The sequence below is a fragment of the Dermacentor silvarum genome, chromosome 7 (genome assembly GCF_013339745.2).
Source record: "Dermacentor silvarum isolate Dsil-2018 chromosome 7, BIME_Dsil_1.4, whole genome shotgun sequence".
Taxonomy (NCBI): Eukaryota; Metazoa; Arthropoda; class Arachnida; order Ixodida; family Ixodidae; genus Dermacentor; species Dermacentor silvarum.
In genome coordinates, this window is record NC_051160.1 from 31060097 (window position 1) to 31073950 (window position 13854).

Here is a 13854-nt window from a genome sequence, read left to right on the forward strand (position 1 = left end):
TCTCAGTGTCCTATATATCTAGACCAAATGAGCATCAACTTTCTCGAAAGCCAATGGGAAAAATATTATCCAATCACTTCCACACAGTTCCGCCTGCATCTGACGTCATACCTACATCCGGGGTGAATATTTTGCTAATAACTTCCGAGTTCACATTGCAAAGGACTGCAGGCAATGTGCAATATACAGTAGAACCCCGCTGTTACGTTTTTCACGGGACCGTAAAAAAAAAACGTAAGAGCCGGGAAACGCAAGAGCCAGGAAACAGGAAAAATTTAGAAATGGGAGTAGTGTTGAACTGCACACAATATTATTTTAATTCTTACGTGTGACAAAAAGTAGTTTCGCCCGACAGCCGGAGTATCGATTGCGGTGAGCTATACAAAGTAAGAATAGTAGTTTTATCGTCTGTATAAACTTGTAAACATTCGGTTATTAACTAATTAACAAACAGTGTCAGCGCCCACAGGCAAACATGAACACATCACACTCGATGAGCGCGGACACGCGCAGTTAGGCGCCGCTGCAGAAGCGAGCGAAGTGACCTTCGTGCTGTTGTCTATCGCTTCAACCCTAACTGAGCGCCGAGAACACGCAGCACGCACAAAGCCACGAGCCGCCGACGCACCTACACTGCGTAGAATCTACCCCCACGCAGATCGCTTTCAAGATAGGGCCCGCGGGACCGCGCGTGCGCCGCCGCGCAGTATGATGCCAGAGCACAACGCTGCCCGCTACCCCCCCTCGCTCCCTCGCTGGTGCCTCGAGCGCAACGGAAGGAGGCGCGCTGCCTCTCTGCTTTTCTTTCGCGCGCGAGACGCGGTCGTCGGCTCCCCTCGCACGCTTTCACTCGCACATTCAGCATATGGCCGCGCGGCTTCCCTCGCACGCTTCCACTCGCACATACAGCATACGGCGCGCGGCGACGTATGCTGTATGTGCGAGTGAAAGCGTGCGAGGGGAGCCGACAACTGCGTCTCGCGCGCGAAAGAAAGCATACGGCGCGCGGCGACGGCGTTATCGCCTTTGGACTTTATACGGAACATCTATGAGCCAAAACGAATTTTAGGGCCGCAACGCGTCATAGATATCATCTTTAGATAGCAAAAGCGGATATCAAAGGCCATACTTTTGCTGGCGGAAACCGAAAATACGTAATAAATGTCGCCCCCAGCACTTTGGGCGGCCAGTGCCATCGTCAAGCAACCAAGCCAAGCGACATGAAAAGTCAAAATGGCCGCTCGGGCCAGCGCGGTGTGGCAGTTCGCAACGTATGATGCGGGAACGGTCCCATAGTTGCGACGTAACAGCGGGGTTACCAATGCATTGGGTTCTATGGGAGCTGTGCCGGGACCGGCCGAAAACGACGTAACAGCCGGGAAAACGCAGCACCCGGGAACGTAACAGTTGGGTTCTACTGTAATAATGTACAAGTGGTCTCAGCAGGATATTCCCTGGTATTCGTATTCAGTTAGAGAATTCACTATTAGAAGTTGGTGAAAAAAAACTTATTTCGAATATATAAGTGATTCTTTCTCCCTAGAGACTTATTGTAGTCTCTAGGATTGTAGTCTCTAGGGAGAGAAACAGATGGAAGCAAGGACTGTTCCCACTGTTGCAAATGATCTGGCTGCAGGATAGCTGCAGTTGTTGCACTGGGGCACCAGTTCCTAAGGGAATGCACAGGGCAGATAACTCCTGCTCAATAATTTCCAGTCATTCAATAAGAATGGCTCGCAGTTAGGCAGCCTACATACGAAATTGTTCTGTTTTTTCATTTGGCCAGTTTCACCATGTTTCCACATACAGTCAGTGTCCAATTTTTCGTAGTAGGGGCCGAGAAAACGTCCGAAGTATCGGGCAGTTAAAAAAAAAAAACCGAATGCATCCCTGCCCCCAAGGGCTCAAATCACCACTCGCACGTCCTAAATAGCACTGAAGGCCTGCCAGTACACTTATAAGGCGTATCGTAGCTTGTACTGTGATAGGAGGCGGTGGGTGCACACATGTGTAATTAAGGGATACATACAGTGTCCCATGACAGTTGCCCCTTCCCAAACTTGATATGCTTCACTGCAATACTTCGCGTATGCTTCACTGCATAACACTGCTGTATTGAGGCCACAGAGTAAGAATAATTTAGGAGGTGCAAGTCTGCTCCTTCCCGCATCGTCATAATGTCACACAGGAGCGCGGCGGCGAACGTCATGACAGCGCCCCCTACAGAAAGCCGAATGCCTGACGTATGGTCACGTAACGGTTTGTCGAAGCGAGGCAGCTGATCTGCGTCACGGCTAGCGCGCTCTTGTCGTCTGCTCGTGCGTGACTGCTTGATGCCAGTGCGCTGCCCTTGCATTAGGTAGCTACAGCTCAAGTACACTAGCTGAGCACGATGCCTGTGGCTAAACGAGACGGCAGCTATTACAACGTGCTCTCGCTAAGCTGGCCGGAGCACCATGAGACAGGGACCGATCAGTACCGCCTCAAGGAGCAACGACTTTTTTGGTTGGTCAAGGATAACTGCGCCTCGAAGCTCAGCGTAGTATTTACGCCTGCTGAGCGTCTGGCTGGGGAAATGCTTTTAGCAGACGTAGTCACTTGTCGTCAGTTCTCGATCCTCACTTTCTATAATTCTCGCCCATTTTTGCAGGTGTTCAAGGTCATTTGGAGCTTTGAAAATTCAAGCGTTTTCCGCGCAGTACTTATATCAGCTGTTACAGTTTGGGACGAAGCATAGGCTCGCCATTTTCGATAATCAGTGAACGCATACACAGTGAACACTTACATCGTGGAGGAGCAGTGGAGGAACTGCAGAATTTACGAAGGGATGTTTCTGACTGCTCGAAGCGAGCGGCAGACTCTGCTCTTCTCTTCTGTTCCGTCTGTCTGCATTTCCCCAAACATGCTGCAGAAACATAATGAAATCTTGTTTCCCCGCACAATAGCTATGTATCACATACTCTGATCGGCACCTTTTATGTCGCATGACATTAAAGTAGAACAAGTTCTCCTTTTCGTTACGTCAGAAAATTTGAAAAGCACCAAGTACAGTTTTCTATGCACGCATGGTTAGGGTTGCAGATTGTCTGATCTTTCAAGTGCACTAGTTTCTTGCTCTTATTGCCGCATAAAAAGCATGTGATCCTAAATATAACCTTGAAGAAAATATTTATACCAAAATGGTCTCCAGGTCTTTTATTCCTTGAGTGCAAACCGCGCTGGTGCAAAACTTTTCTCGCGGCATCTGACAACCCAGCGCAAGCGGTCAGTAGCAGGCGGCGCCAGGTGCCATCGGCAACCACGGCCATGGAGGAAGGAACTTTTTTCTTTTTTTTTTTCTTTCATGACCGTGGCCACACGCGCGTCGCTTCGACTGCGAGGGACAACAAAAGTAGTTTCTCACGGCGCCAACGTTCGCCACCTGCAATAGCACGTCTGAAGCTACGCGTCTCCTCAACCAACGTGACATTATCACGACAAGTGTGCGCTGACGCCGGCTCATAGTTTCACCTCCTGTTATTCTTTCTCTGTGATTGAGGCAAAGCTAACTTTCTGGAACCGGCATTATGAAACGCGTCGTGCTTCTCCGAGTTTCCAAGACATTGGCGAGGATTAGCAAGGCGGAGTAGGCGCCATTGCTAACAGCGCTGCACGGCACCGAACAGAAAGAAGCTTGGTAGCGAACGTCGAAGTAGCTAGGCCTAGCGTTGCCGCGGTGGTAGCTGCGGCTGTCAGCGGATCTGCATGCGAGAGCGCCGGTTCGAGGAGGCGAGATAATCAAAATGGTGGCGGTGGTGGCTACGATTAATGTCGTTTTGGACCTGCAGTCATGGCTAAAAGTCAGGAAAATCGGACGGCGAAGGTTTTTTGCATCTGAAATTTCAGACGTTTTTATACATTGGACTGTATGTGGTACGTGGCGGTACCGCGAAGGAATCCAAATTATCGGGCATGTCCGGAAAATCGATCGTTGACTGTATTATAAATAATGGTGCTGCGATATCACACTTCTCTCCTTCAGCGAATGCAACACTGTACAGTGGAATCTCGATGATACGAATCTCATGGGGTCACGAAAAAAATTCGTATTAGCCGAAATTCGGATCATCGAAACACAATTAAAACTAGCTAAATTAAAGAGTCGAGAGGTGAACTCACTCAGGTACACGTATGTAAAAAGCATTTACAGTATAGACCACTTACAGTAAAAGCTCGTTAATTCGAATTTCGCGGGGACGCCCAATGAGTTCGAATTAAACCGAAATTCAAACTAACGAAATTCATTTAAAAAAACAGCAGGAATTGAGACCGGGTTGTTGGAAAATCACTCAAAATATTTACTTGCGAAAATAATCCGTGATCACTGTCTGTTTCTCTTCTTTGAATGCGATCGCCATAGCCTTGTTTTCCAACGCGCGAACGTGGCAGAAAGCATCCTCTGCGTCTTCCTCGAAGCTGAAGAATAGACGCGCGACACGCATAGCCTCCATTAGTTCCAAAGCTGAGGGCCGCGTGGGTGCATCATCCTCTTCGTCATCCGCACCTACATCGACGACGGGCGCTTCTCCACCAGTCACCTGCGCGATGATATCATCGTCGGTGATTGTGCCGCAGACCGCTGCACAGCGATCTGCATCGACGTAGTCGTCGAAGGTCACGTGCTCCAGCGCATCCCGCAATCCGGCAGGAATGACCACGGCCTCGCGCTCGTCGGGCTCGCAAGCTGTGCCCTCATTGGTCACACAAAAGCCACTGTGGCGGAAGCAATTAGCAACAGTTGTTGCCGTGACCTGATCCCAGGCCCGCACCAATATATGCAAGGCCGTGAGCAGCGTCACATCGTAGCGACACGGCACCGAACGACTTCGTAGTTCTGACGTACACGAGGCCTAGCGACTGAATGTGCGGCACACAAAAGACACGGAAACTACGCAGACACGTCCGGCACGAACCACCACACGATGCGAAGAGCGAGCGCAATGGCGACAGTGACGCCGCTGCGCTCGCGCCATCTATCGTTGAGCCTTAAAAGCTTGCGGCGGCAGTATAAAATACCACCACGCGGCGGCACGCAGTTCGAATTGTCGATAGAGTAGCCGATGCGCGCGTGAACTAACGAGTTGGTTAACCCATAGATGCCTATATATTGTGGCCGGACCATGACCATCAGTTCGAATTAACCCGAAAGTTCGAATTAATGAGGTGCGAATTAACGAGCTTTCACTGTATAACGTAACCGTTTATAGTGCAGAACTGGCTACAACGCGGCCTTTTCCGACTCCCGTTTACCCTCCCATAGAACTCCATGTATACGCATACTGCTTACAGTGCAGCCGCGTGAGACGAAATTGCGGCTTCCGCGGGAAAATCTCACCGACAAGGGCAGTAGCGAGCACAAGGTGCACCCACCGATGGGAGAGGTGATCAACGAATGCGATGCGGAGGAGGAGCATGAGACGTGGAGCACAAGTCCAAGGGCGATAAAGTCGTCACCGCGCGCCGTATGTGCGAGTGAAAGGACGCGCGCCTTCGCAGAAAGCGAACACACAGCGGAGAGCAAATGCGACTTCCGTTGCGCGAAAGGCCGTGGGGGTATGGGAGAGAGGGGGGGCGACGCTGTGCTGTGGCGCCAAATGCGTATCTTGCAACCGAGCGCAAGGGTAACTGGCTACGAAATCTCCCCACGCGAAAGGAGCAAAGCAGGAAGGTAGCGCGGGAGGGAGGGAGTGGGCTGGGGGTGCGGCTCCTACTCTGCCAACAAATGCGTTCTTGTACTTTGCGCCTGTGCCGGCTGTCGGTGTTGTCGCGCGCACCATATCTTGAAAGCGATCTCCACACGGCTCTGACCTTTGTGTGCGCTGTGCTTACGCCGCTCAGTTTCCGTTGAAGCGATAGACCGCACGAACCTTCGCTTGCTGCGGCGGCCGCTCGTGGGGAAGCGCGGCAGCGCGGCCGCCGCAGCGAGCGAAGAGACAACAAGAAAAGCACAAAAGCAACAAAAGTGCCACCGCTTCAAACTCTTCGCGCCCAGTCGCGGCTTCCGCGCTGTCCGGCGTCGCGTCCGCGCCTCCACACCAAAAGAGAAAAGGAAAACGCGCGTGACTGCACGTTGTTCTCTTTCGTGGCCGTCGGTGGGGCGCCGTTTATTCGCATCAACAGACGCGGGTCGAAAATCGGTTCGTAATAACCGTTCTCTAGCACTTTGCAAAGTAATGGGGCTCGGCCGGGACCTCAGAAAAATTCATATCATCCGGAAATTCGTATTAGCCGTGATCGTATCATCGAGATTCCACTGGACCTGGCAACATGCCGTTCCCTTGTTTCGTTACTGTTGTCCTTTCACGACGCTTCCATTTAGTCGGCATCACGCGGAAGACAATCATAGGCAAACAGTGGAGGAGCCCTTCCACACTCTGCGATTAGCCTGGGGATAGTAACGGTGATGACGACTGTCCTCCTTGCAGGAACTGGTCGGGACAGCATCATGTCCAGAAGCATGGGCAGCCTGCAGAGTAGCCGAGTTTTACTAGGGTCGACGGAGAACGTCACGCGGCGGAGCAGCGGCGTTTCCTCCGAAATGGTCCGGTCCACTACTTCAAGGTCCAGTCCCCGCTCCCACAAGTGAGGCTGCCCAGCAGCCGAGAAAGAGAAGCCTGCCAGGCATTCACCGATGAAGCATATATGCCACGTTCATTGACCCCCGGTGCTCCCCTCCTGCCACCCACAATTTTCTGTGATGGTTTCTTCACGGCATTGCCTCGTTTTAGTGTTGTTTCTTTGTGTTTTTTTTTTGTTTTTGTTTTTTTAACCTTTGGGTACACACCTCTATGCTGTGACAAGTATTTGGTTCGATAATTTTTAAAGAATACTTCTGCCTGTACTACTGGTTTGCTAACGCTCGGATCTCGCACAGTGTTTGCATTTCGTTGCCTTTTCTTGTACAATAACACGTTCGGCATCAATACTTGCCTGGTGTGTTCGGCAGCCGTAAACAAGGATCACTGTTGTCCGCGAATGTCCAGCATAAGTGAAGAGTAATTGCTGTCGTCCACAAACCTGGCAATTAACAGAGCAAGTCTGGCAAGCAAAATGGTCCAGTCTCACTGTGTGCTGGCAGGAGACATCAGAACGGAATCCTCGTGCGAGATTCAAGTGCTAGCAGGGTTTTCAGCGGTATCCACGAAGAAATTTCTTTAACGTTCGTTGAACCGAGTACACGGGCCACGGTGTTTTGGCGTTTCATTTGCTCACAATGTTTTTTGGAGGAGGAGGAGGAAAGCTGCCTCACAACGCCGGCACAGGAGTGCCCGGCGACGGAAGTGTGCATTGTGCAGAGTGTCGACTTCCACGGGACGACCCGTCCCATCGCACGACGGGCTCGAAATGCAGCTCAGCGCATAGCTGCGCAAAGGAAACCATGTGTGCGGCAGCGTGGGGAGCAGACGTCCACAGTGCCGGATTATTACGTCATCCCTTTGTACATGTTCCCTTCGCATTTGTTCATAAGTGTACACCGATCCCTCCCCCTCGAGTGTTCCTTCCCGTGTTCACATTTTTTTTTTCTCTCTGCTGCTCGAGGCGGTTGTAATCTCTCGCAATGCCTTGAAGTTTTTAGCGGCAACCGCTTGGAGTGCATTTCCTGCCGCAACGTCGGGCCGCGCTGGCTTGTCCGTCTTAAGCTGCACAATGACTGCCTGGTTAATCCAAGCCAAAATGCAAGGCGATATGTGATTGTTCAAAGTTTCGTACCAAAATCGCTAAAGAAAAAATCTGACACAGCAGTTCGTCAACTACCAGGGGGAATGGTGGGTAGTAAATGGACCTTTCTACGATTTGGCTTGGCTTTGTTGAGATGTAGCAAACTGCAGATTCTTTTATTGTTAGTTGCAGCTCAACTGGGTGTTGCGTGCCAGTTGCACAGTGTTTATTTAGAGCAGGGGAGCATTTTACATTTACAAATGTACTTCATTCAGTTATGTCATTCAGACAGCATATATAAGTCCCGACACTCCCAAGTATGTGTATTGCTAGATCTGGATGGCTTTGGGCAGTGGAAATCCTCGTGGGTGACTGTTTTAGATATTTTAGTTACATACATTTACACCTGATGTTCTTAAAATCATATGGTGGTAAGAATTAGAGGGATAATCATTGCTGTTCGGCAAAGTTGAGCTGCCAGTATTTTGTTAAAACAAGAAACTAGAAGCCAGAAAGACAAAGTTCAGACAGATATAGTGAAACGTCGTTATATCGAAGCGATATATAACGAAATAGTTGATATAACGAAGTAAGTGAAATTCCCCCCGAAATCTCCATAGAGATTCATTGAGCAGTACATGCAATAATGGATATAACGAAGTAATGGATGCAGTGAAGTAATTCTGGCTTCCCCTTCAATTTCGTTATAACGAGGTTTTGCTGTCCATCTAGCTCTAGATTTTCTTCTAGTAATATTAGTATGAAACTGTATGCCCGATAGGAGGCATTTTAGCAATCATAACAGTGTGGTCGTCGCAAGGTGCGATACAGACGCGCCGGCGCCAAACGATGCTGCGTCTGAAGTACGTCGGAAATGCGCTCCGGCGTCGTTGACGCCTTCTGTCCTTTTTCATGACGTCCACCGTTGCTATAAGTGGGACGCACGAGTCATTACAGCCGCGACGGCTGTCTGTTGCCTGATCTTCCCTCGAATTTTCATTTTCACATTGTGATTAATCGCCTGTAACCTGCGCGATTTCTTCACAGGCAAGAGTTGTCTGCTGTTCATATGTGTATTACATCCAGGTTTCACTGTGTATTTTGCTGGAATGGTTTGCTGCTGGAAGGAGAGAATGTTTCTTGGTGCTTGTCAGCAAGCTTGCAGTTTGTGGAGGCCGGTAATGGGTAACGGATTAACCCTTTGCCTTCGGTTAAATTTCAACTCCATGCTTTCCAAAACCGTTCCCACACGCGTGTGTTTTTAAATCGCCTTAGTTTTTTCTTTTAATTTTTGTTGAGTACGTCGTTGTGATCAAGATGTGTTGGAACACTCTCCTTCTTTGGGTAGATGACGAGTTCCTGTTGTGAGCAAGTCCTGTTATCTTTTTTTTTTTTAGGTGCATTTTCTTTCGGTGTAACTCTGTTTTGTTCCCAAAGATTTCTAGGTTTTCTTTTTTTTTATGTATCTCTTGTTAAACTGTTTTGTTTGGTTGTATATTACAGAGGTATATTGTCCACATATAGGCATAGTTTAGAGTATATACACGTATTGTGTACATGGCACACGAGTAGATTTCGCATGCAGTTTTATCTTTACATCCGCCACCACGCTTTTCGAAATGTACTATAGAGAAATAAGAAGGTGTCGACACTTGCGGTTTAAAAAATGGGCGAGGCGGGTGTCTGCACCTTTTCGCGTTTACTTGTTTTTCGTCGCATGTTTAGCACGTTGTTTCCAAGGCACACCGGTGTGATATTAAGGAACAGTGACATCCCTTTTTGTTTTTGTTTTTTAACTATTCATTACGGCTCGGGCCCATTTTTTCATTCGTCGGCGTACCTTTCCAATCACGTTTGCTATTCTTTAAGCCACATGGATTCTTTCTCATTTCATTGCTAAGGCAAAATTTTTAATGCTTCTGCAAAAGCAGGGACAGCTGGGCAAGTTAGAGTGGTAACATGATGAAGCAATGCCAAATACAAACACCAAGAAAACAACAGGACAGTGTGCTGACACATTTAAAAGAACTCTGTATACTACAAAATGCATTGTAATATTAAGGACAGCTGGTTGTCCTCAGCACACTGTCCTGTTGCTTTCTTTTTTTTCATGTTTGTCCTTGGCGCTGTTTCATAATGTTGTTTCTGTTTCATTTGAGTAAGATTCTAATCTTTGCAGCAAGTGTTAACGTTGAAAAGAAAAGGAAACAGTGAGCCTCTTTATGGAGATCCGAAGCTTTTGTTTCTTTTTCCAAAAGCTCACCATTTGCTGCTTTGTTGAAGCTGTTGCAGTGAAGGTATGTTGCAAGTTGGGTCCTGAGTTGTTGCGCTAGAAATGGTCTTTAGAAGTGTGAGAAATTGAGAAAAACGGGAGGCTGTTGAGTAGTGCATAGCACTTCACAGCCTCGACGCTAGCATGGACTGAAAGCAATACAGCTGGCTGATGACTATCGTGTGTATGTGGGAGAAAAAAAAAATGTTTTTCTTTTACGTTGAGTTACTTTTTTGACTCAGCCAACTTTTGTCGGAGAACTGCTGCAAAAAGAAGAGAGCTCGCCTAAGCGTGTGTGTTTGTTGTGCATTCCCTCAAGACGAAACATTCCATAATGTGTGCATTTTGCACACACGCGTCGTTACTTGGTGACACTGCCCTTGCAAAGTTAGCACGTGGGGCTTTTAAACTTGACCCCCTGCCCGCTTGCCTGTTTGGGCATGTTTCTCTTCTTTAGTGTTGACTGTCTGTTGTATTTCATTGTGTAGAGCGTGAACAGTTTTACTGGCAACCAGAGCTTTGTTCTTGCTAAGCTTCTTGGGATGCCATTTGGCCACTGGAATGTCACATAAGGGTTGTATTCTGGACCATGCTCTATTTCTTATGTTTCTTTTTTGTGAAGCTTTAGCCCGGTAAAGGCCCCACTTTTAAATGCTTTCTTCCTGGCGACCATGCTTTCTTGGAGTTTAGCATTCCCGAAGCATTGGTGTATGCCTTAAAGGCCAGCTGCAGCAATATTTTGCATTGCGTAAAAAAAATTTTAAATATATTTTTAGCAATATTGCAGCTACAGAGAAGGCTCGGTGCAGAACTTTTTGAGCGCAATATGCAAACAGCTGCATCAGAGACAATAATTGTACATTCCAGAAGCATTGGTCTAAGCATTAGCTGCCAACTGCACTAAAATTATTGCATCGTATAAAATAAATATTTGTGCAAGCATGCAGCGTACGCTTCGCATGCAGCTGCACTTCCAATACGTCCGTTACATATTTTAAAGGCAAAAAAAATAGCATTGTGACAGCTACTACCATGCCACGTGTAATTCTGAAATCGACATCACATCCGCATTATTGCGAAGCTGTGCAGCACACCACTAGAAGTATGGGACACTCTGAACAGCGTAAAAAAAAAATTTGTGCAGTCGCTAGTCACAAAGCTTTGCCACACTTGTTATTTTGGTGACATCTGCTAACCGTTTTTATCAGATTGAGCTCAAGCGAGACTTTGCTGCAGTTGGCCTCTTGTGCAGCTCTCTATAGGGCATCCTAATCACACACACACATACAAAAATAATAGAATGAAAACATACTGGCCAATGTATGTGCATATAACAGGAATCACTTCATCATTTTATCACATCATCTGGTAAATCCTACCGTTTCTGCTGGGCGTCGCCAGCCCCATGTTGCAGCGACAATTCAGTTGAGCATTGTTTTCCAGCGAGGGTGCAACAATAACTGGTATCATGTTCTCGAGTTGTCTCAGCAATTTTGTTTTTCTTCCCAAGCAGTGCTAGTCCAGAGAGTGAGGCAGAGCGCCTGTTGACGCTGCAACAGCTTAGCCTAGCCGTATTTATTGGGCTTGTATACCGTCTCGGTTGTGATCATTCGCAGACTGTCCGTTGGTCATGCTTCGTCCTAGCTTTGCTGTGCCCTGTGGGACACGCCTGACAGGTTTGACAACCAGGAAAAACCGCCATCTGCGTGTCCGACATTGTCCGGAGCAAATCCGGATGGCATGCACTATTTACCCCTGTAGGAGCAAACTTTGTGCAGAAAAAAAAAAGTTCTGTTTCGCAGCAGGTCATTGGTTGTTCCTCTCCCCCTCTCTTTCCTAGCCAACTCAAAAAGTCATGCGGTTCACGCGAGAGTGAGTCATAGTCCCCCCAATGTAATCAAAATGAACCTACATTACTTTGTTTTCTTTGGTGCACTATACTGTGGCGATTAAAGAGTGTACATCATGTTGCTGATGAAAGTCCTTGCTGCTGGCTTACCAAGTCCATTAAATTTGGTCAAGGATCCTTGTAGAATAAAATACCTACAACATAGTTTCAAAAGACTGTGCTTGGTTCATTTCATTGTCCTGCGCTCTGCGTCAGGCATGTGTCTCTTGTCCTGTACTGCCAACTCGGATAGCTTGGAGCAGCGTGTCATGTGACACGCTTTTTTTTTGTGGCATGGGCAGTCTCCAAGTAACAAGCAGCAAAATTTTTCTCGTCTTCAACTCGTGGAGGAAGGGAAGAATGTTGCAGTTTCGCCCTAAAGGCGAAGCATCGATTCCAACAGCAAAGTATTACACAGCTATACGAAGTAAAGGTAGTAATTTTATCGGCCGTATAAACTTGTAAACATTTGCTTACTAACTAAATTAACAAGCATGGTGTCACGCGCACGCAAGCAAACGTAAACACATCTCACTCGATGACCGCGCACACTCGCCGCCAAAACGCTGGAGTGAGGAAGCGCGGCATGAGCAGCGAGCGAATTGCCCTTCGTGCTGCCTCACGCTTCAGCGCGAACTAAGCGGCGAGAACACGGCGCACACGAAGCCCCTAGACTACCCACTGCAGATGGCGTTCAAGATGGGACCCGCGCGGCTACGCCATACGCCGCCGCCGGAGTGAGCCTTTCCTTTATATTTTATGACGCCTTCAGGATTATCATGTGACACTCATTCCTAATCTTTCCCCATGCTTCGATGGACCTGCGGCATTGTGCAGCTATAGTACATGCTAGCCAGGCTTTCATCTCATTGCATGGTAACGTCATGGTGGTGGCATGAGCTATATTGCGCCCACTTATAACTGTTTCGCAAAACAAGGCTACATAAACTGACCGGAAAATTTTCTCGAACATTTTACGGCGTTTTTCTGTAACCGTACATTGCAGGATCGGGCACTCTGTAAACTAAGTTTCCAGTCGCTAAAAAAAAAAAAAAAAGTTCCATTCGAACGGTGAAGCATTGATAGCGATAGCAAAGCATTAGGCAACTATACGTACGTGAAGTGAGGGTAGTTATCTATTATCTATCTATATAAATGAAGGTAGTTACCTATTATCAGCTAGCTTTATCGGCTGTATAAATTGCAGCAAACATGTGCTTACTAATTAAATTAACAAGCATGTGGTGTCACGCCCGCACAGAACATGAACGGGGCTGTGCTCGATCACCGCGCGAACGCCCGCTGTCGCAGCTCTGGCGTGGTGATCGAAGACCGGCAGCAGGAAGTAAACGCTTCGTGCTGCATCTCGCTTCATGTACGTATTCCGACACTTTAGGCGATTTCCAACGAAAGGCGTGCGTAAAAGCCATCAGCCCCCCCTCCCTGCCCTTGCGCGCGCTTGATCACGTGACCTCCAACATTAGGCGTATAGTATAGTATAGACATCGGTGCATATACATATACATGGCTTCTGAGTAAAAAAAAATCATGCAATGCCATTCGCGTCAACTCCCGACATTTTCGTTTTTCAGACAATGCGTAAAAGAGCGCCGGGACTCGACTTTTCTCCGTTTCCTACAAAAGTGAATGGAAGAAAAGCAAAAAAAAAAAAAAGATGCCCGACCGCAATTTAAAGAGTCGCACGCGTCCCATCGAAGGTACAACCCCTATATATAAAAAGTAGCGCCAACCACTTCCCTCCTCCTCCGTTCCACCGTAGCGCTCGGCGCGGCCAGCGCGATCGAGGCGCGCTGGCTGAGTTGAATTCTAGGTCACTCTAGCTGAGTTGGTCTTTATTCTATGGCGCGATATCGACAGTGGCGCCGCCTACTTCGGGCCTGCCTGGCAGACGACAGCTAACGCGCTACCAGAGGAAATCCGCGGAAAACTTCGATCGCGCCCTGCCGAGAAGTTTTTGAGGCGCGATTTTGCTTCG

At 48.1% G+C, this 13854-nt stretch overlaps 1 protein-coding gene across 1 annotated transcript in view; it reads left to right on the top strand.

Moving 5' to 3' along the window:
- Nucleotides 1–12023, top strand: part of LOC119457864 (kinesin-like protein KIF13A) — a 112641-nt gene extending 100618 nt beyond the window's left edge. The window contains 1 exon segment of the mRNA XM_049670501.1: nucleotides 6465–12023. Coding sequence (XP_049526458.1) covers nucleotides 6465–6625 — 161 coding nt within the window. The 3' untranslated portion in view covers nucleotides 6626–12023.
- Nucleotides 12024–13854: the final 1831 nt, after the last annotated feature.